Source organism: Halichoerus grypus, chromosome 11 (assembly GCF_964656455.1).
Source record: "Halichoerus grypus chromosome 11, mHalGry1.hap1.1, whole genome shotgun sequence".
Lineage (NCBI taxonomy): Eukaryota > Metazoa > Chordata > Mammalia > Carnivora > Phocidae > Halichoerus > Halichoerus grypus.
In genome coordinates this window covers 38,346,253-38,369,874 of record NC_135722.1, presented here as the reverse complement: position 1 = coordinate 38,369,874, position 23,622 = coordinate 38,346,253, and the positions used below count along the sequence as shown (strand labels likewise).

At 50.4% G+C, this 23,622-nt stretch overlaps 1 protein-coding gene across 4 annotated transcripts in view; it reads right to left on the bottom strand.

Moving 5' to 3' along the window:
* Positions 1-23,622, bottom strand: part of PTPN5 (protein tyrosine phosphatase non-receptor type 5) — a 54,342-nt gene that overhangs the window by 27,626 nt on the left and 3,094 nt on the right. For 2 of the 4 annotated variants that reach the window (XM_078058316.1, XM_036077542.2), the window contains exons 2-3: positions 10,238-10,327; positions 4,472-4,548 (exon numbers count right to left, since the gene is read on the bottom strand). In XM_078058316.1, coding sequence (XP_077914442.1) covers positions 4,472-4,548; positions 10,238-10,257 — 97 coding nt within the window. In that variant the 5' untranslated portion in view covers positions 10,258-10,327. Of the gene's footprint in view, positions 1-3,584; positions 3,707-4,471; positions 4,549-10,237; positions 10,328-18,553; positions 18,573-23,622 lie in introns of those variants that run through there. The other 2 variants (XM_078058315.1, XM_036077544.2) reach the window with 2 other exon arrangements.

Below are 23,622 nucleotides of genomic sequence, written 5' to 3'. Positions count from 1 at the left end.
GCAGGCCAGCCCCTGAGCCTGCCCACTGGAGACAGTGTGAGTGACACTTGGTGATGTCATGCCATCACCAGCACCTCCTATGGTCTTGTCTACCTCCTTCCTCTCACCTGTACCCCAAAGGAAGCCACGGGTTCGAGGCTGGACCTGCAGTGGTCCTGGCTGGGGAAGGAGCAGAGGCCCCAGCATCAGCAGGGTTGCCTGGTTTCTTGCAAATATGAACACCTACACACAGAGGCGGGGGGAGTGTGAGTTTGAATGTATAAATGTATTTGGGTGACTGTGAGCAAGTAAATGAGCAAGCACTGGGGAGTGAAAGAGAAGAAAAGGAGAGTGACCCCGTGTAAGAGAGCGTGTGCACGAGGGAGAAGGAAAATGTATGTGTGTGTGTGCGCAGAGCGGGGTGCACCGAGACTACGTGCAGCTGAGGGCCTGCGGAAAGGGTAGAGAATGGGAGCGAAGGAGTGTGCCCGCTGGTCTGCACGTGTACGTGAGAAGGGGCCTGGCTGCGGAAGAGAGAGAGACCTGAAGCAGGAATGACAGAGCAGGCAGATCAGCCTGGATGATGGCACCATGGAGCAAAGAGATCCCGAGGGCACAGGGGGAAGGAGGCGCGCAGGTGCATGAGCTTCAAGTGGGTGTGTGCCCGTGGGGCTTCATGAAGCAGAGCGAGACGGGGCGTGTGCCTGGGTAGCTGTGTGTGGGTCTGTGAATGTGCATACATGCGCACGGGGCTGGGACAAGTGAGGACGGAGACGGGCGTGTGAGCACATGCGAGCAGCGCCCCGGGGATGTGAGTGAGCGTGCCTCCCAGCTGCCCGGGGGCGTGGCGATGCCGGAGGAGGTTTCCACCCAGAAATCTCAAGCTGGGAGGTCTACGTGACCTGCTTGGTGCTGGTTCAGGTCCAGGTGACCGCGGCCACGCGGTGCTTGTGGGAAGGCGTGAGTCACTCAGGCAAGACTAGCCCTCACTCCACCTCATCTCGCCCAGCGGGAAGACAGCTGGGGGGAGGGGGGAGAGATTTCTTGGTGGCTGTAGTTTTACACCATCCTTATGCAATTGCTTGCAGTGCTCTTGGGTTCATTTTAAAGGCCCTGCTCCCCGATTCTCTCGGCCTTTATACCCCGTTTCATGTCCAAGTTGCTGCTCAGATCGGTGGTTCTGGCTGATGAGCATTTATGGAAGCGTCCTCCTAACCAGCTTCCAGGACCGCCCTATTTACAATGCTACCCCCCCCACCCCATCCTTTCTCATCCCTCCTTCTTGGTTTTAATTTCCTCCCCAGCACGTACTACTATCTACCATCCTAAATATTTTACTTATTTATTTTATTCCTTGTCTCTCTTTCTCTACATAGCAAATGCCTATAGATCAAACTACCTATGTGCCAGGTACTGTTCTGAGCTTTCCATTAATTCATGCGCTCCTCCAACAACTCTCCTTGGTTGTAAATAGTATTCGTGCTTATATTTTGTAACTGGGAGGCACAGAAAGATTAAGTCGCTTGCGCATGATCACCTCTGGGGTAAATGGTGGAACCAAGCCCAGGTCGAGAGTCCCTGCTCTTTATCAGCGCACAACACTGCCCTGTGAGGGTGGACATTTTCTCAGTTCGGTTCACTGCTGAATCTTACAAGGTTCAGTGCTTACAGGAGTGCCTGCCCAGGGATTCACTCAATGAACAGTCATCCAGTGAATGAAGAAATGAGTGAATGAAGACTGGACGTGGAGGACGAAATAGGCACTTGCCTTCAAAGAAGTCACGGTCCCGTGGAGGAAACAGGCAAAACATGATTACAAGATCACATGACGATGGCATCCGGGGAGTCTAGAGGGGCGTATAGCTGGCCTAGTCCCTGGCGGGAAGGACCCAGATGGGGACAGGCATGGTGACATGGCCCATCTCCTCCAGACTCCTCCCCGGGGACAGACACACCTTAGCTCTTCTTGCCTCAGTACACACAGTGCCAGAAACTGATGGTGGCTCCATGGTGACAGTGGAGGCAGAATGGGGAGGTGATCAGGAGCATGGGCTCTGGAAAGAGACGGCATGAACTGAATCCTCACTCTACCAAACACTAGCAAAGTGACCCTGGACAGACTCCCTCACTTCCCTGGGCCTCGGTCCTCTCATCTAGAAGATGGAGACAGGAAACGATACCAACTTCTTAGGGCAGGGGACAGGATTCTGTGAGACGGACATGCGAGAGTATTCAGAACAGTGCCTGGCACAGGGAAGGGCAACGTACCAGTTCTGTTGCAGAGGACCGATACTCCTCTTCCATTCTAAGCTGGTTGCTGGCTTTCGGGGACGGTTGAAATGTCATATATTATTCTTATTACTGTAGTCTCTCTCCTGTGGTTTCACCCCATTTTCCAGAAGCAGCTCAAAGCAGGGCAGGGACTATGTCTGTTTTATCTACCACTAGATTCCTAGCACCTAGCATAATACCTGACACATAGTAGGCGCTCAAAGAGTATTTGTGGAATGAACGCCTATGTAATTACATTTTTTTAATCCTTGTGAGGATAAATACTCATATTGCCGTTGTTCCCATTTACAGATGAGGACCAGAGGCCCAGCAGGGGTAAGTGACCTGTCCATAAACACAGAGCCTATAAGCCAGACCCAAATGCCAAAGCCGGTGCTCTTTCCTTCACACCGTGCTACTCTCTGGACCTCTATACATCACGTCCTATTTTCCGTGGGTTTTTTCTGGCCACTGGGCCAGCCCCGGTCGTAGAATCATCTCTGAATTCTATGACTCATATCTGAATCACGGAACGTTTAATAGTTGAAAGGGACTTTTGATGTCATCTCGACTTCCCACCCATTGTGGAAATTTCCTCTCTCCACTGTCTATCCAGATAATATTTGAATGCCTCCAGTGATGGAACACTCATTTTCTTCCTCTTGAATTATCCAGTTCTACGAGTGGACCACTTTCAGATTCAGAAAGAAAGTTCTGGGGACACCTGCGTGGCTCAGTCAGTAAAGTGTCTGCCTTCGGCTCAGGTCATGATCCCGGGGTCCTGGGATCGAGCCCCACGTCGGGCTCCCTGCTCAGCGGACAGTCTGCCCCGCCCCGCCCCACTCATGCTCTTTCTCTCTCTCTCTCTATATATATATCTCAAAATAAATAAATAAAATCTTAAAAAAAAAAAAGAAAGAAAGAAAGTTCTGGATCCCTTGTGCCAACAGGCTTCTTTTTAATTTCTGTGTATCGGGTTTATGCCAGCCTCTTAAGATACACAGAACGAATCTGCTGCTCCCCCCACAGGACAGCCTTTCATATATTCACAGACAGTTCTCACATCCCTTTGGAGAATTCTGTTCTTGAAGCTAGCTGTTTCGGGTGCCCACAAGGCCCCTGAAAGATGACACCCACCCCAGACCAGCTCAACAGGCCTTCCAAAATGTTTTCGAGCAATGGTACCTCCTACTGGACACGGCGTGAACTGCACCGAAGGGCTCAATCCTTACCTGCAGGCCTGAGGAAGAAGCTGCATCAGTAGCTGGGGCACTGGCTCATGGTGGGAGTAAAATAACCACTTATTTTAAGGAGTCATCACTTTAGAGTCATACCTAGTTGTTTTCAATGTCTGTCTTAAAGAGTGTCACTGAAAACGCCACTCAAAGGTTCCTCGCCAATCATGAGGTTTCTGACAAGCTACAGGTTTGGAACTTCAAAGTCAGCATTCAAAAGGCTGTTTTTGAACCAAAAGGATTGGAAAGAAAGATGAAAACGAATATTGTGTTACGGGAGTACGACAACTTTTTTTTTTTTCATTTCTCTTATTTTCTATCATTTCTACAGTAGATATTTGTTATAAGAAAAAAAGTTTTATGAAAAGAAAACGAATATTACAACTGTCTCCTACCCTCCTTTCCTTTATTCCTTCCGTGAGCTGGGTACTTGGTCTACAGCTGGGACACGTTGCCACCCCACGGGCCACGGGCAGGAGTGCCGCGGTAAGGTCTCTGTGGTGGCGGCGAGCGCGGCCAGTGAGCCCCAAGCAGCACGCACTGACCCTCACGGCGAGGCTCTCAACAGGGCTGGCAGCTACTTTCTCCCCATCGCCCACCCACCCTCGGCTCATGCCACATCCGGGCTGTCCATGTCCCCTCACCTTACCTCTTGAAGTCTTGCCCAACACACTGCTGATCAGCAGTCAGGGCCCCAGCAGCCCTGGACTCCCCAGCTCCTCACCCCTCTCTCCACCCTCCCGGCACACCCCCAGCTGCCCGCTCTTCCCTCCGTGGGAGCCCAGAGCAGCTTCAAATGACAACAGGTCAGAGAGACATCGGGGATTAGAAAAACAAATCCTCATTTAAATGAAGACTTGTGAGCAGCTGAGTCAGCCCCCCCGGAGCAAGTTCACAGCTAAGCGGGCTCGACTCCAGCGCGGGCCATCCGGGGTGCTCTCCGCGCCCAGGGAACTCTGGGGCCCCTGGGTGCCGGGCAGACTCACCCGGCAGCCTGTCACTGCAGCACATGTCCAGGGCCCCTCCCTCGGAGTCATCGGCCGCGTGCTTCTCTCTCGCACTCCTGCAGCGGATGAAAAATGCCAGATGACGCCGTGCAGCTGGGATCAAGGCAGAACCCTGAACAAGGATAAAAAGGCTTCTTGCTCGAACTGTGTCCCTTTGAATAACCCTACCCCGTGGTGGGGGAGGGGGCGAGGAGGAGGACCAACCTGCAGAAGGGTCAAGCTGCAGAGGCGGGAGCAGAATTCTGCAGGCGTTTTCCCTGTGCAATAATGAGCAGCAAATGCCCTACAACCGTCGTCACCCCCATCCCCTCTGCCATGGAGGGAGGGCTTACTGTGTGCAAAGCACTTACAAACTTCATCACACTAAGTCTTCATCGTGACCCCCCGATTAGGGATCGATCAACAGGCTCAGAGGAGTTAAGTAACTTGCCTAAGGTCACACAGCTCATTAGGGTGGAGCTGGGTATGAAATTACAGTCTAGGACTCCAGGCTCACTGTTGTGTTTATTGTTCTGCCTCCTAGTTCCTGTAGGTTTGAATCACAGGTGAGCAAGGAGAGGTCTGGGTCATACACCGTCTATGCCCAGCTCCTCAAGGCCTGCAAGTACCTTGTGCCTCAGGCAGTGGAAAGTGGCATGCAAAACTCTCCTCCAGAAAGAGTTAGAAAATGTAGGTATATATATTTTTTGTGTATTCTAAATGTTCTATTTCTTTCTGGCATCAGAAAACCCCCTCTCTAGCCAATAAGGGCACTTTCCTGGACTGTACTGGGGTCTAGCTTTTCTCCTTTACCCTGTAAGCTGGAAAAAGGTTGCAGGAGATCAGCTAGACCCCATGAAGTGTCAGCAGAGTAGACACACCCTGGGGGCAACTGTGCAGCTCACAGGGGTTCCCCTACTCTGGAAATGGCCTGATATGCAAATATGGGTTCCAGCGACTCTGCCTGCCCTTCATGTTCTGACCCCTGGCAGTAGCTGACCGATCAAGGGCTAGACACACCAACCAGGCTGAGGCAAGTGGATCCTCTCCCCTGCACTTTTCAAATGCATCCTGGAGGGCCTGCAGTCTGCGGTTGCTGGCTCTAAATCATGGTAGCCACAGTGTCCTGGAGAGAAGGTCCAAAAACATCTGCTGCTATGGGCCTTGGGTCTGCTTCATTCCTGCCCATCCTGAGTCTTGAGTCTGTCTATCAAAACCATGAGATGCTCCAGGATCCTTCCAATAAATTCCAACATTTTAGCTTAAGCCAGTGGAACCTGATTTCTGAAATTAGCAACCGAAAGAAACCTGAATATAGCACTGCCAGCATAATACTTCCACGAACTTCAAGAGGTCAACTACCTCTCTGCCCACTACTTCTGCCATCCTACCTCTCAGACTGGTCCCAAGGCCCGTGTTAGGCCCAGCTGCAGACCTGAAACAGTTAAGGATAGACAGGCGGAGTTAAGGGTGACCCTTTTCATTCTGACATCTTCTGCTCTAAGCTGGCATTGCATTATTTTATCTTTTCCTCACTCCAACTGGCAGGGGCTCTGAGAATCCCAAACCTTGGAGCCTAGCTCTCCTGCAGAGAGAAGGCTGCTATCTTCAAGGCCCTTTAAATGTCTCCTGAATCCCTCCACTTTTCTCCCTCTCCGCCACCTACATGTTGGTCCACGCCAGCCTCTCTTGCCTAGATTACTTTGGCAGCCTTTTAACTGGTCTCTGGCATTCACTCAGGCTGCCCCTAAAACATTCTCCATCTGGTTCCAACACATATGGCTTCATAGGTTGTGCAATTTATAACCTGCACAACTGGATGGGGCAGGCCTGAGCTAGAGACGACTGTTTCAAAATTCAACATTTATCATATAACCTTCTTAAAAAAATACTTTAAGTAAAAAATACTTTAAGTGGCATCCTATTGCACTTAGAACAAAGATAGAAATGCTTTAACATGCTTTACTAGGTCTTGCATGATCTGACCCCGGTATATCCCTCCGACCTTATTTCATACCCCTTTCCCTCTGTACTCAGCACTCTAGCTGCACTGGACAGGTTCTTTTCTCCACAGTGCCTCTGCACATGCTTTTCTCTCTGCCTAGAGAGCCCCTCCAGCTCTACTTCCTACTACTTTTTACTCACACACTCGACACAGTTTGAAATTTCATTTTCGTATATGCCATTGTTTGATTAACATTAGACTACAAGCTCCCTTTCTGTTTTATTCACCACTGTATCTTCAAAGCCTTGCATAGTGCCTGGTTCATAGTAGGTGTTCAATAAATAAATAAATAAATAAATACTCGTTGAATCCGTGAATGTTGCCCTGACCTTCTTGAAAGAAACATCAGGAACCTCAAACATGGCCACCATCTGAGCTGCCTCACGGGCAGGTCTTTGTGAAGCCACCTGGAACCCTCCTCCACAGCTGCTGTCCAGAGCAGGCACAGAATCACACACCCGGAACGCCCCTCAATTAGGAGAGGAGGAAAAAGGGGCACAGAATGGAGGTCGGACCTGCTCCAGGTACTCTGTTGAGCTGGTAGCCATGGGGATTGGGATGCTGAGCTTTTTCTCTCTACTGTAAAGAGCACCCTAGCTGGAGGGCAGCCTATGAGGGCTGGCTCCTGGCTGGGTGCAGAAAGGTAACCAAGGTATCCAGATACCTCTGGAAGGGGACGCATGTGTGACTCACAGCTGCTTTCACACCTTAAGCCTCCCAGGCCCTAAGCCGTGTTCAGAATAGCTCAGCGCTGCATGTGTGCAGTGGACTCTATAAATAAGCTTCCTAGAAAATGACTAATTTCATAATCAGAAAAGCAGAAAGAGTAGCACCTCTCATCTGTAGAGGAAAATGGAGCAAGAGTTCGCTGCTTGGCCTTGTAGTTGAAGGACTCTGGGCAACCTGAGCCAAAACCCGCATGGCTAGGCTGTTCAGGGGAGGGTTTTAATTAGATTTCCGAAGAGAAGAGATGGTCCATTCAGGCTGGATGGAGAAGCCCAGTCTCTGGACCCTGCCCTCTCTCCTCGCCGCCAGAGCAGAAATAGCTGCTTGCAGTGGGTTACTGCAGACTCCTTCTTTCTCCTCGATTTCTAGGAGCTGGGCAACAGGAGCAGAAAACCCAGCAACTTGCTGGGCTGGCCCCCTCGCCCCCCACCCCGATGCTCTTAGAACCAGAGAACCCCAGAGATAAAAGGACTTGGAGATCACCCAGCCTGTGCCTCCCTCACTGATGGAGAATATCTGGGCGGGGACAGAACCTTCCCAAAGCCACTGCCTCATTCACCAAGCGTTTGCTGAGCACCGCCTGTGAGCAAGGCGCGGAGCTGTCCTAGGAATACAATGAGGAACCACCAGGCCCCTCCCTGCACAGCTCCCAGTCATCTCGGGAAGACACACACACAAACACGACTGCTCCCACACCTGCTTCAATCGACGTCTTCACGCGATGCCTTGGGGAGCTCAGCTCAGATTGTGGTGAGGGGGCAGGGTGGGGGGGGAATCTTCTGCAAGGGGAAGATAAGAGCTGGTTCTTAAACATGTTTCTAGACGGATGACGGGTCACAAGGGAAAGAACCTCCTTCACGGTGCAGACAGCAAGAGCAGTGCAGACGTCTGAGATGTATTTGGCACCAACTGGAGGGGGCAGGCCGGTCAGTGGGATGGGAAGCGATGGGGACTAGGCCCCAGTCAGAGGCACGTCGGCAAGGCCTCACTGCCAGGAATCCTGGCTTTCCAGCAGGGCAGCCTTCTTCCACTTGACCATGGGGCTGGCCTTGAACTGAGATGTCACAGGTGCCCCCACCCTTGGCCTGGGCAGGGGAGGTCGATAATGGATGGGGGGCCAGGAGCATGTGTCTGAGGAATGGACATTAGACCTGGCCAGTGGCATTTGATCTGGTCCCAAACTACTCCTTTTTCTAAATTGTGGTAAAATTCACCTAAGAGAAAAATTCACTACTTTAACCGTTTTGAGAGTGTACAATCTCGTGGCATTTAACACATTCACCATGTTGTACAACGGCCACCACTCTCAGGACCCAGAGCACTTTCATCACCCGAAAGGAAACCTCGGACCCATGAGGGAGCCCCAGCTCATTCTCCCCTCCCCTCACCTCTGGCAATCATTAATCTGCTTCATGTCCCCATGGATTAGCCTGTTCTAGCTATTTCATATAAATGGAATCATACATTACGTGGTCTTTTGTGTCTGGCTTCTTTCACTTAGCACAGTGTTTTCTAGGCTCATCCAGGTTGGAGCACAGATCAGTGCTCCGTTCCTTTTTATGGCTGAACAACATTCGGCTGTGTGGATATACTACATTTTATTTATCCATTCATCAAGCCACGGACATCTGGGTTGCTTCCACCTTCTGGCGATTATGAACAGTGCTGCGCCAAACCAAACCTCTCCTTTAAACTCTGCTCCCAACCTGCTGATGCCTGGGTACTCTTCTCTCACCCTGGGCCCCTGAAGCCTCGTCTATCAAATAAGATGGTCAGACCCCTGGCAGCCTGAATGGCATCACTATCACTTGTTCACGTGTGTGTGTGTGTGTGTGTGTGTGTGCACGCGTGCACGTGTGTGAAGGCAACGGGGACCCCCGCGTTGCTGCCTGCTGGACACTGGACCTGGACCAGCCTGCCTCACCTTCCCAGAACTCATGGCGAGTGGAGGAGACACAGGACAGGTACCTGCTGTGGGCTGGGTGCATCAGCATTCTAGCAGAGGCCCGTCTGGGATGGGCTGGGAGCACCTCACCTCTCTCTGGGGGGTGGGAGGGAGGACGGGTGGGTGATGTTAGGAAGCAATGCCAGTTTTGTCCGGGACTAGTGTAGGGAAAGAGCTGACAGCTTTGGGGAGGGAGGCTGAGCAGCCTGCACCCTCTTCCTGGGTAGGTGAGGGGCTAGGAGGAACTAGGATACTGAAGCCTTACTCTGGGTGGGAGCCTGAACCCCCAGCAACCTCCTGACCCAACCCCAGGCAGACATGCCCTCTACCTCGGGCTTCATGCTCCTGAGGTTCTGGGGCCGCTGAGACACCCCTCACTGTCACCATGGAGCGCCCACCACCCTCCCAGAGCTCTGATCCCACCAGGCATCACTATTCCCTGAATCAAACCCATATACTCCTACTTCTAGGCCTTTGTTCACGCTGCTACCTCAGCCTGAAATTTCCTTTCTCCCTCCTGCCAAATCTTACTCATCCTCAACATTTCCTCTTCCGTGGAGCACTCCCTGATCTCCTGGGGAGAATCAAACTCTCCCATCTCGGGGCTCCCCATACTCCTGGCTCACTACTTCGGTCTCTTACTTTGTTCTGCTGCTATAGTTGGCTGTTTATGCACCTGCCTCCCCTATCAGGTTTCCAGTCACTTGAGAGCATCCCCGCCCCCTCAGCCACCTCTGCATCCCAGGTGTTCAGGACCCGAGCCTGCTGATACACGGTAGAGTTCAGGAAGACAGTGGCAGGGTCTTAGAGTTAGTGGCTCTGGGGGTCTCTGGGAGGACAGACCCTAGCTAGGAGCTTCCCAACCTAGGGAAGATGCCAGACCACGACCAGAAAGAGGCCCATAATGCCGGCTCAACTTTCAGCAGCGTATTCAGCATGCAGGGGCCAAGGACATGCTGGTTCCATGGAAGACAAAGGATGAGGCTGACTACCTCATGCAAATGAGTCATGTGTCCCCGCGCATGCACATGGAGAGGGCTTGGCCTCCTCAGTGGGGTGAGCGGGAGGGAAGCCCACACACACTACTCACCTGGCTTCCTCATAATTCATTCCCAAGGTGTCCGGATGGGGAAAGGCGCCATCGGGGGCCAGGGCAGGAAGCTTCTCAGCAAAAAGCACACTGGAGATGTGAATGGAGAGAGGCCAGCTTTAGAACACGCAGATGGGAGACTCAGGCAAGAGAGGTCAGGCGCCTTGCCTCACGTCACACAGCATGGACAGCGGTTTTCAGGCAGTTAACAAAATCCAAATTTCCTTTGGGAGTCAACTCTGTCTTCTCTGGGTGCCCCACTTGTCTGTTACCACAGGGAAGGCCCAAGACCACAGGTCTATTCCCTGTTACTCTGTGTTGTACCTTTCTGCCTAAATGACTCAGAGTCTGTTTCTGTTGCTGGTTACCAGAGAACTCAGACTGACGTGTGCAGCGAGGTTGGGGAACAGACAGGCTCTGAGCCCCAAGCTCCCAGTGCTTAGTTCACAGCTATTTCCATCTTGCCAAGCTGCCTACCCTCCCTGCCCAGCTGTCCACTGTCCAGCCATCTGTCCCCACGTCTGAGCAGGCTGCAAACTTGGAGTGTTCTGGATCCCAAACACAGGGTCTGAGTGTTCTCTGCTTGGGATGTGCCCAGATAAATGATGACTTCCCCATCCTGCTCTGTTGGTGGGAGACTGGGGCGTGGGTGTGGCCGAGACCCAACGGGAGGGACGGTGGAAAGATGCTGGAGAGTCCCTGCAGAGGGCTTCGGGCAACACAAAGTTTCCCATCTTCCATGTGAGTCAGATCCCGGGACTGGAACATTCGTTTGCTCAACTAGTCTTTACTAAACAGCTCCTATGTGCAGGCCACGGCTGAACTCTAGCTCACGGCCTAATGGGGGAATGCAGGTCAGCAAAAGGCAATGGTGACACAGGCTGCCAGTGTGAAGGAGAAGTGCAGGGTGCTGTGGGGGCACCGCTGAGGTCCCTAATGAGGCAGAGACCTCAGGAAACGTTCCCGGGAAGGAAATCTATGATGTGCCATGAATGAGGAGCCGGGCTCAGCAGCTACGGAATGACAGAGGGGCGGGTGGGCTGTTCCAGGCAGAAGGAGGGCATGTGAACGGGCCTGAAGCTAAGAGAAAACAGGGCACGTTCAAGAGATGGGAAAAAATTCAGTGTGACGAGGGGAAGGTGAAAAGGCAACATGATGCGGGACAGGGACACTGATGGAGATGCCCATTCGTGATACTCTTCCTTCTTGTTTTCCATCTCCCTCCCCTCCCTCCCAAGGTGAGGCAGACCTTATTCTTCAAATAGCCCTAGGAGGAACATACTTTCATTTCCTGTGTTTTCTAGATGAAAAGATGGAGATTCAGAGACGTGAAGTGACCTGCCCCACGCCACACAGCTAGTAATGACAGATCTGCCCCTCACCGCCCATGCTCCTAAGCCCTCTTCTCTTCTGGCTTTCCACCTTTGTTGAAAACAGTGCTCTGAAGGTAGGAAGAGAGTGAGCATGAATGAATCAGCAGACTACAGCAGCTGTGCTGTATCTGTTCTTTTAAAAAAAAAATCCTCGTTTTAGGTCTATTAGGCTGCATCCCATTTTACAGATGAAGAAATTAAGGCTTGGGGGCGAAGGGATTCTGCCAGGCTCACACAGTGGGCAAATTGGTGAAGGAGCCAGAGGCGGACTCAAGCGTGCCTGTCCTCCTGCCCAGGGCCCCGAAGGACCTCCTTGCTGTAGGGCCATTAGCTTTGTGTGCTCTCCCCAGGCCAAGGACCCAGCAGCCCAGCACTTTTGTCCAAGGCCACCTTGTGACTTTGGGCTGGCCGTTTCCTCTAACCTGCGTCTCAGCAGCGCCAACTAAAATCAAGGGAATCGAACTTAATGACTTTTAAGGGCCTTTCCTTAAGGTCAAGCCCCAACTTCGGGGCGGTCAAGGTGGATTTAATGAGGCGGATGGTGGTGGAGTGGCAGGGAACCAAGGCTTTGGTCCACGGAGCCCGCCTGGCAAAGGCCGCTGGATCTTCAAGTGTGTAGGGCGGCTCCCACCCCAGCCAGTTACTGACAGAGGTCATGTTCACTATCTGCCGCGGACAGTCCTACTTGTACAGTGAGCCCCCAATAAGATCAATCGAAGAGCAGGATTTCAGAGTTCAAAGGTCATCGGGTTCAACCCTGTTTTCCAACACTCTGAAAACACTCATTCTGCTCCCTCTCTCAACACGCCCCCCCAAGACCCAGGTACAGAGTTTAGTGTACGAGGAGAAAACACTCACAAACATGAAGGTATGATCACACCTCTTATGAGGGTATTCTGGTATGTCCCTGGGGTTAGATGCCCACTCCTACCTAGAATACCTTGGAATGTACTTTTCCCTTCACTGGAAAAGCCCCCCTTTCCCCTTCCCAGCTTGGAAAACTCTCGAAGACCCTTTTCAGATCCTATTCAAATGTCACCTCTTCGGCAGAACCGTCCCTGACTCCCTTGGGAAGAACTGGGTACTCCCTCTTCCTTTCTTACCTCTCTGTTCAGAAATGATCTATTGATGCCTGTAACCCCAATTCCCATGGGGCACCTGTACACAAACCTGGGGTCTAGAATTCCCGCGGCCCCCTTGGATTGAGTGCTGCCTGTGTGCTGGAGACCATGCCAACTGCTGGGCATGTTCTCCATCATTCATCTCTCACTATAACCCTATCAACTAAACACAGTGATCATCCTCCTCCTACGCATGCAGAGATTGGGACTTGGAGGGACTGAGTCATTGTTCAAGGTCACAGAGTTGGTAAGTGGCAGAACCAGGCTTCCAACTCAGGCTTTATTTAAACCACGAAGTGTACAGCTTCTGACATGGACCTTCCTGTTTTCCATGCCTACACTCTATCTGACACCTGGCAGATAGATTCAAGACATATTTCTTGAAAAGACAAATTAAAAGCAGGCTAGAGACTGAGTATGAATAAATGGCTCATTAAAAACCACAAAGCACAGGCTGTGGGATTGGGCTGCCCGAGTATGAATAAAGGATCCCCCAGTGGTTACCCAATCTTGCACAAGATACTTGAATTCTCTATGCCTCAGTTTGCTTACTTGTGAAATGGAAATAACCATCTACACAGCAAAGGATTCTTAAGGATATTAAGCGAGAGGAGCCTGGGTGGCTCAGTCGGTAAGCATCTGCCTTTGGCTCGGATCATGATCCTGGGATCCCTGCTCAGCGGGGACTCATCTTCTCCCTCTCCCTCTGCCCCTCCCCCTCTGCTCATGCACATGTGCTCAGGTAAAATCTTAAAAAAAAACCCTAAAAACGTTAGCTGTTTATCTTGTATACATACATACATTATTTTGTATACATACGTTATTTTGTATGTCACGTGTTGCCTGTTTCTCAGTTAATACAGCTCTTCCTTCCCCACACAGATGAGGTCCATGGAGACTCTAGGATGACTCTTATGATGTACTAATAAATTGGTTCTCAGAACAATAAATAAATAAATTTAAAAGCCCTGATTAGTGGCATCTGCCGATTTCCATGGTGTAAATGGTCCCACGGTGGCTGATTTCGAGCTATGAATGTGAGGGGTCAGGCTGCCCGTCTTGGAGATCAGGAGTTTTACTCCAACTCTCTGTGCCTCAGTTTTCTCATCTTTAAAATCACATTGCTGGGATGAGTAAACATCCAGCTCCTAGAGGAATGCTTGGCCAGAGTACATTATGTAAGAGTTAGCTCATATGACGGTTGTTGAGAGTTGTAACAACACTCAGCCTCACTGTTGCTTGTCTGGCTCGGACACTGGCCCAACACCAGCACCTGGCTTTTCGCCTGATGCCCCTGGCAGAGTCTCTGTCTTGGTCATTTGCCTTCTAGGACTGAGGCCTTGTCCACTCTTGCAGCTCTCCCCAATCCACGTGGAACAAGAATTCTAACTTGGCCTGTGTTGGTCACATACTCACCCTGATCACAAATGGTTTCATGCTGCTGGTGTCTATAGGCCTCTGGTTTCAGCCCCAGATGTCCCTGATGCCACCCCTTGGCCTGGACTACCTGTGCCTTTTCATCAGTTCTTTTCACTCACTTCTTTCTTCTTTTTTTTCCCACTTAGTCACTCCTTCCTATCTTCTTTTCAAATCCGAGGGTACAGGAAAATGCTGGAAGCACATTGCCCTGCCTCCCATCCCTCTTCCTCTGCACGGGGCTCCCCGTTGTGGACCATATAGGAGGAGGCCCATCCTTTGCCCCTTCTCAGCCTGGGCAGCTCACAGAAGCTTTGCTTTGCTCTGGATCGTCCATGATGGTCCCATTTGGCATCTGCTCTGCTCTTCACGCTTATGAAACCACTTCTCATAGGGCTTGTACGCTACAGAGGGGAGAGCCGGGGCTCAGAGCTACGGTTGCTCCCCCTGCAGCCAGGGAGAGCTCTGGCTCCTGCCACACCCATCATGAGGTCTAGTCCCGGCCAGAGTCCCCAACCTCTGCCTCTCATTTAACCCTTCTGTGCTCAGGCCTGGCCCAGGCAGTGCCAGCACAGGCTGGGAAGACCCTGGCACTTTAGGATTTGGTGAAAGACTCAGACAAACTGAGTCAGGCAGAGCCTGGGAGAGGCAAGGCAGAGGCTACATTTGGAAACCTTGGTTGGGTCTGAGGCTCCTTTGCCAGGAGAGACAATAGAGCGTCATATGGAATGGGAAGGAAAAAAACAAAAAACAAAAACCAGACGGGACCAGAGTCAAGGTTTAAATGGGTCTGGCCTCCTGTATTCAAATGTAATATCAGCTGCATGCCTACTACGTGCCCCATGCTTTCCAATGCCTTATTTAATTAGACCCTTGCGGCGACCTTGTGAAAAAGACATCATTAGCTCACTTTGTCTAGGAGCTAAGAGGCACTTGGAGGGATTAGAGCCTGGCATGAGCCCAGGTAAGTGTCACTCTCATCCTGCTCAGGTGGCCCATGGAGAAGACGGGACGGAGCTAGGTCCCGGGCCAAGGACAGATGGTCCTCTCAATGCCTCATGCTACTGTACAGCTGGAAACCTGGGGCCCAGGGCAGGTTGTCAACAGAGGTCCTCGGTTATGGGCAGAATCCCTCAAAACATGACAGCTGACCATTCTAAGGTCACGCACCTCAAGGCCACCATAGTGCTCTGGAAAAAGGATGGATTTAGAGGCAGAGAGACCTGGGTGAAACACTGTGCTTTGCCACATTCTCCCCATGGGGTCCCTGGCCAGTGTCTGGACCTCTCTGAACCTCAGTTTCTTTCTCTGGGCTGCAGGAGCAACACAGCTGCCCGTGGCAGGGTTGTGGCACAGGCTCTGGAAGTGACTGCAGTAAAGAAAGTACCAGGCAACCTGAGGCAGACGGCCTCCTCCTTATTACAGCTGACCTGGCCCAAAGCTTCCCTCGCAGTCAACCCCGCACCAGAGGTGCTTCTGCTCTTTGGACCAGGCAGGGCCATCAGCTCCAAAGGTCTGTTTCCTTTTTCCTCAGGCTCAGTCAGGTGTTCCTGGAGCTAATGAGAACAGTGCAGGGCCTCCCCAGCAGAACAGACTCTTCTTCCATCTGGAGAGCCCTGGGCTGTTTCCAGGTCTCCCTCGTCAGACCCGGAGCCCTGAGGAAGGTGGGTCAAAGAACTGGAAACCTGACTTCATGGGATTCCCCAAATCCTCCTGCACCATGAACACTGCCCCATCTTCCAGCCACACTCATTTTTGATTCTCGGCCTTTGTCTCCCCTGTTCTTCCTTCCCGCATAGGCCTCCCTGTTCCTCCTTTCTGAGCTGTGGCCTCGGGCCCTTCTGCCCTCAGGACCTCTACCTCAGCACCATGCCTCCTCCAGGAAGCCTTTCCAGTGAGGCCGGTGCACGGTGAGCACGCCTCTGGCTGAATTCTTCTGCCAGCATTTGATTTGTGACTCGGAATCTGGCAACAGACTGCACCCCACCCTGGGCTGCTCCCTGGCTATCCCGTTCATACCCTGGGCTTCTGTGAGCTGCCCAGGCTGAGAAGGGGCAAAGGATGGGCCTCCTCCTATATGGTCCACAACGGGGAGCCCCGTGCAGAGGAAGAGGGATGGGAGGCAGGGCAATGTGCTTCCAGCATTTTCCTGTACCCTCGGATTTGAAAAGAAGATAGGAAGGAGTGACTAAGTGGGAAAAAAAAGAAGAAAGAAGTGAGTGAAAAGAACTGAAAGGGAAGGGCAGCCATGTGAGACTCAGGACCAGGGTCATAAGAGGACAGATCCAGGCTGCTTTGGATCATGCGTTAAGGCTTTCTGTGAATTACCCCCTGATTATGTAACTCCCTGGTTTAATAGACTCCTCTTTGAAAACATTTGGAACTTGACCTCTTCCAGGCAGCCTTCCCTGATTGACTCGGGTCTCTTCCCTGGCTCCCTGAGCTGTACTATTCTGTACTCTCTGATGCCATTTCCATGTTGCTGGGTCCTCTGGGGAAGGGCTGGAGGTCTCTGCTTCACTGGCGGCAAGTTTCACTTTACATTGATCATCTGTAGTCAGAGATATCCCACACTGTCTCTTTTATCAGTTTCAGAGGGTGGGTGAGATTTATTTTGAACGGTTGTTTTAAATCCAGTTTGCCTTCAAGACAATCTTGAGACAAGGTCTGCTATTGTTTTATAATCTTATATGATTCTTTACTATCAGGCTCTGTTGGGCCCAAGACCCAGTCCCTGCCCTCAGCCAGGGTCCAGCTTAGTGCATAGAGTCAGAAATGTGCTAAATGGCCAAAATATGGAAAGAGCCCAGATGTCCATTGACGAGATGAGTAGATAAAGAAGAGGTGATACACACACACACACACACACACACACACACACACACACACACACAGAGGAATATTACTCAGCCATCAAAAAGAATGAAATCTTGCCATTTGCAACGACGTGGATGGAACTAGAGGGTATTATGTGAAGCGAAATAAGTCAGTCAGAGAAAGACAAGTATCATATGATCTCACTCATATGTGGAATTTAAGAAACAAAGCAGATGAACACAGGGGAAGGGAAGGAAAAATAAAATAAGATGAAAATTGAGAGGGAGGCAAACCATGAGAGACAGTGAACTCTAGGAAACAAACAGAGGGTTGCTGGAGGGGAGGTGGGTGCGGGGATGGGGTGACTGGGTGATGGACATTAAGGAGGGCACGTGATGTCATGAGCACTGGGTGTTATACGCAACTGATGAATCACTAAATCTACCTCTGAAACTAATAAAAAAAGAAAGAAATGTGCTAAATATCACCTGAGGCCATCTTATGGGAATGCCTAGGAGGGCACAAAGGGAGGGGCTGGGAAGTTGCACAGAGAGATGATGAGCATCTCTGGGACAAGCAGGAGTTCAGCAGACAGTGGGGAGAGCATTCCAGGCAGAGGACAGCGCTGGGGCAAAGAGCCAGAGAGAGGAAGGAGCCGGGGAGTGGGAGAAAGAGGACATGTGGGTGCAGCTGCAAAGGGGGCAGGAGAGGAGACCCCCGCGGCATGGCAGCCGGCTTGGTGCAGCAGGCCAAGTCATCCTGCCTTGAACTTGGAGGCTGCTTTCACTCTAGCTGGCATGTAGAAATCTGTGCCAGTGAGGCTGGGGGCACAACACGGACGGATCCCCCGAACTGCCTCATGCCACAAAGACCCCATGTTCTGATGCCATTCCTGTGAAGATCAAGAATGGACGAAACATCCAGAATGACAGGACCAGGAACCATGGTTACCTCAGAGGGCAGGTACTTTGCTCTTGGTGGTCACGACTAAAGGTGCGCTGGCAATATTTAGGGGATGGGACCGGGGAGGCTTTCGCGACGAAGAGCTCTCCCACTCAAAGGCCAAGAGGGTCCCTGGTGGGAAGCAGTGCTGCAGGCCGCACCAGGGGGTGAAGGAGCAGAGGGGACTGGCTACATCTGGGTTTGGGGAAGATGGGGCTTTGGCCATGATGGGAGCCCACAAGGTCCGGGCAGCTTGGGGCAGCGAAGTGACGCAGAAGGTGGACACGGGACCTCCATGGCCACTCCTGGGCTTTGTCCTTGGTCAATTCCAGCCCGCTGTCCTGAAGCTGCTCGGACCCAGGAGGAGCCCTAGATGTCCCTCTGTGGTACCCCAGGAGGGGCTGGAAGGAGGCCAGCTAGGGGAGGCAGAGGGAAAAGGAAATGCCCCCTGCCCGGCCTCATGATGAGCACCAGTGATGATGAATGATTATCCTCCTCTGAAATGGAGTCTCGGTGAGGTGGGGTGGCCCTGGGAGGTCAGAGTCCCTAGCAGGAGGGCTGGAGGCTGCTGCCGCTACAGAAAACCGTTTTCTGAAACCACGGGCAAAAGCAGAACACAGCTGACTTATGCTAAAACGCTGGCCCACCTCTTCCTGCAGGAAGCCTTCCCGGATCTCCACGCTGTGCAGGTGTCTCTCCTGCGTTCCCACAGCCCTCGGCCCAGCACCAGAGGACGGTTACTGCCTAGGTCTGAATCTGGCTCTGCCACTCCCTTGCTGTGTGTTCTTGGCAAGTTCCTCAAGCTCTCTGAGTCTGTAAACTGAGGACAATAAACACCTTCTGTACTGACCTGTCATGAGGATAAGGAGATAATGTCATAAGCACCCAGAAGAAGTCAGTACTTGTTATTATCATTATCAGAACACATGTCAGGATGGAGCACTATTGCTGGGTTACTCGTCTGGCACCCCCAAGAGACGTAAGCTCCTTGTGGGCAGGGGCCTTGTGGCCACGTGGATTTCCTGGCACAGTAAACACTTGCATGCATGAATGAACTGCATCCACTAAGACCTCTCCAGAGAGCTTTCTTTTTCTACCCACAAGGCCTCTAAATCACAATAATTCTTCAGAAATGGAGGCTGGATTCACTTTTACTCTGGTCTCTCTTCTCTCCTCTCTATTACCTCCAAGGCCACAAAGAAGCCACGAGCTTCTACTTTTTTATTTTTCAAAAAATTTTATTTATTTGAGCAAGAGAGAGAAAGCACATGAGCTGGAGGAAGAGGAAGAGAGAATGTGGAACAGACTCTGTGCTGAGCGTGGAGCACAATGCAGGGCTCGATCTCATGACCGTGAGATCACGACCTGAGCCGAAACCAAGAGTTGGTCACTTAACTGACTGAGCCACCCAGGTGCCCCGAGCATCTATTTTTTTAAATTAATGGCTTCTTCCCAGACTCCAAACTCCAAAGACTTCATTCAGTGGCCTTTTTCATGCTGGGCCCACAAAAATCTTTTTTAAAAAAAGCCCCAGTTGTTCCTCACAAAGTTAAACACAGAATGACCCTATGATCCAGCAATTCCACTCCTAGATCCGAAAAAACTGAAAGCAGGGGCTCAGATACGTACATCAATATTCACAGGAACAATGTCCACAACAGCCCAAAGCTGGAAGCAACCCAAGTGCGCATCAATGGATGAACGGATAAACCAAATGTGGTCGTCTGGACAACGCAATATTACTCAGCCTGAAAAAGGAAGGGACTTCTGACCCATGCAATAACACAGATGCATCTTGAAGAACACTCTGCTAAGTGAAATAGGCCAGCCACAAAAAGGCAGATAGTGTATATACAAGGGGCCTAGAACAGGTGAATTCACAGAGAAAGAAAGTGGAATACAGGCTACCAGAGGCTGGGCGGGAATGAGGGATTATTGTTTAATGAATACAGAGTTTCAGTTTTGCAGGATGAAGAGAGTTCTATGGGTGGAAGGTGGTGATGGTGGTGCAACGTTACGAATGTACTTAATGTCGCCGAACTGTATTCCTTAGAAATGGGTAAAATAGCAAATTTCATGTACTTCCCAATTTTAAAAAAGCACCCCAACAGAACCAAGAAAATGCTGGAGGGACCCCATCCTGAATCGGACCACTCTGGCATACCCTTAGTGCTCTTTTGCCTCTGGCCTCCTGATCTGTGATCTCCCTGTCCATCCTCTCCTTGGTTCTTGCTCCAGTGTCCCCTGTTCTCTTTCTACCCCAGGACCCAGGGCCACATCATTTAGGTCCACGAAATCAACCTGCCTCTGTCCACAGTCACTCCTTTCTGTCCCTTGGGCCCCTCTTTAACCTCTCCATGGCCCCATCATACCCTCTTGAGGATGCTTAAAACGGATGCCTTGAGAATCCGAGATGGAAAAGCTGTGCTTGAGGATGTTCACTACTATATCCACCAACAAAGAAATGGTTAAACAAAATATAGCAAAGCCACTAAGGATAAAAAGATCATGATGGGACACAGAAGTCACAATAAAATGTTAAGTGAAAAATGCAAGGTACTAAAGCTAGATGTGGACTGATTTCATCCATTAAAAAATACAGACTTTTAGAGGCAACCAAGAAACAGACTCTTAATACAGAGAACAAATTGATGGTTGCCAGAGGGGAGGTAGGTAGGGGGATGGGGGAGATAGGGGATGGGGATTAAGGAGTCCACTTATTGTGATGAGCACCGGGTGATATATGGAAGTGTTGAATCACTATATTGTACACCTGAAACTAACATTACACGGTATGTTAACTAACTGGAATTCAAATAAAAAAATAAAAAAAAACTGCAGGAAGAAAAAAAGACAGATTTTCAGAAGAAATAGAACAGGATGTTCAATATCATGGTTAATCTTACATTTGCTTTATAGTGTGGTCACGTCATTTTTACAATGCAATTTATTTTTTAAGGCCAGGCAACACCCTTCAGCTGATGATGAAACATACAATCTTTGGAGCTGACTCTAGACACCCACATGCTGCCCATCACTGAAGTCCACAAATCCCTCTGAGTGACTTCCAGAGAGTTCTGGGAGAGGGGAACATTTTGACTTGAAGCCTCTCTAATGACTTCAACCAACCACCTCACCATGCAAAGGAAGGACAATGTAGGGTCTTCATTTTACTATCACAGTGACCAAGAGATTTGGCCACGAATGGTTTACCCCTTACATTAGCCCAAAGTTAGACATTCTCACTGAGAGCCTTGCTCTCTAACAAATCTGCAAACTGTGGACTTTTCATACTTGAATGACAACACATTCAAATCATCTGAGCTTTACCATTTTGACCATACGACACCTTACTATGCCGTAATATCTTTATTTAGTGGTTCATATAATTCCAAGGTATGCAGCTTCACACATAAATGGTCATTTCTAACATTCAGTCATTCAACAACTATTTAGTGAGCCAGTGCTGAGTGTCAGGTTTGGTTTGCTAGTCACTAAGAATACAAGAAGAATAGGACTCTGGTTCTCTTGGGACTCATTAACACTGTGATTTCTTATTCCTTAGGCCTATAAACACCTACATGATCTGGCCCTGCCCCTCTCTCCTACCTTTTCCCTTACCACCATTCTTCTCTGCCTATCTCTTACAGCCACACTTGCTAGTCCCTGAAAACACCAAGGGATTCTTACCCCAGGGCCTTTGCACTGGTGGTCTCCTCTTCTTAGAATGCTATTCTCTCTGGTCTCCTCACTTCATTTAGGTCTTTGCTCAACTCTCACCTCCTCAAAGGCAATTCTATTTAAAGGCAAATCTCTTCCTTCACTCTCCCCCCTCCCCACCCTGTTTTATTTTTCTCCAGAGCACTTCTCACCCCTTGAAATGTCATATCTCTGCTTATGTTTTATTTTCTGTCTCCCTTGGTAGAGCTTGGGCAGGAAGTTCATCTTTTTCAGCAATGTATCCCCAGAGCCCAGAACAACCTGGCACATAACAGATGTTTATATGTATCTGGAGATTGAATGAATGAATGAGCAAACTGGCTCTTGACAGTTCGGGGTGCTCAGTGAGCCAGCTTTGCAGGAGTCATTATGGTGCCCTGTCAGATCCATGGCCCCCACTGGCAGGCCTCCCCATCCCCCCCTCCTGTTGGGCTCTCTCTGTGAATGGCATCCTTAGCCACTCAGGCTCAAAACCTTGCCACCACTTCTCATTCCTCCCTCCCTCTAGCACCTACGGCCAAACCCCTGCCCATTTTGGTGACACTCTAGCCCCCTGCATCAACTCCTTTCTCTCTTTGTTCTTATGACCACCCCCACTCCTTTTTTTTTTTTTTTAAAGATTTTATTTATTTATTTGAGAGAGAGAGAATGAGAGAGAGCACATGAGAGGGGGGAGGGTCAGAGGGAGAAGCAGACTCCCTGCCGAGCAGGGAGCCTGATGCGGGACTCGATCCAGGGACTCCAGGATCATGACCTGAGCCGAAGGCAGTCGCTTAACCAACTGAGCCACCCAGGCGCCCTGACCACCCCCACTCCTTATCTCTCACTTAGACCTCTGTCATTATTTCTCACCTGGCCTCCCTGCCAGTGGGTCCTCCCCTCCAATCTGTTCTCCACAGGGCAGCCAGGATGAGTTTCCTATTGGCCAGGCTGGATCAGGTCTCTTCCCTACTCAGAAACTAAAGACCCATCTCTTAGCTTGGCATTCAATGCTCCCAGAAACTACCTCCACCTTCCTACCTAGTCTTCCCTCTCACAACTCCTCTGTTATCCTTTCTGCTCCAGTTGGAATGATACACTTTCCAGTTTCTACACACGCCCAAGAAGGCCCCAATCCCTGTTCTCTGCTCATGTTGCCTCTAATACTTGAAATAATTTCCTTTCTTTCTTCTAGTGTACTAATCACGTAGACCCAACTCAAATGCTACAGAGCTTCTCCAAGAAGCGATTCCTGATTTTCCAGAAGAATAAAATCCATCCTTCTTCTCAACTCTTTCCCAAAGATCATCTGTCTCTCTCTTAGGGCAGGCGCTGGGAAAGGACAGGCAACATGATGTAGAAGAAAGAGTTCAGAATCTGGATTCAGATGATCTGAGCTCAAGGCACAGCTCCCTGGCTCTGAGACTTTTAAAGTATGCACCCTTAGATAACTTCAACTCCAAGTCTTAACTTCCCCATTTATAAAATGGGAATGATAACACTGTGGCTATCATGGGGGTCTTAGGAGAATTAAATGCAAGCGACAGTGTAAGAAACGTTTTGACACTATATCAGTTACTAAATTCAGTCATGATTAGCTGTGAAACAACTGATAAACTGAAGTGTTCCTTGTCCCAGGGAGGCTTCATGGATGTCTTATGCCGGCTGAGCGCGAAGTCCAGTGGGAAAGAGATTTTTTGAGGGAGAGGGACTCCGAGGCCCTAAAATCCCATGTCCTTGGGCTATCTGAAGAGGGAAGACGTGAAGTATACCCTCAAAGCTGGGGCTCTAATGGTATTAATAGTTACCTATTCTGGAGCTCTTTCTATGCCCCAGGCACTGGGCTAAGTACCCTATATAAATTATTTCATCTCATTCTATTCCCTCACAGAGTAATAGAAGAGGAAAATCAGGCCCACAGCAATTATGTAAATAAGTGCTCCCCTCCCCCTTCCCCACAGTTCAGACCTGAAAGATACCCTGAAAATTTCCAATCCAACGATCTTATTTTTCAGAT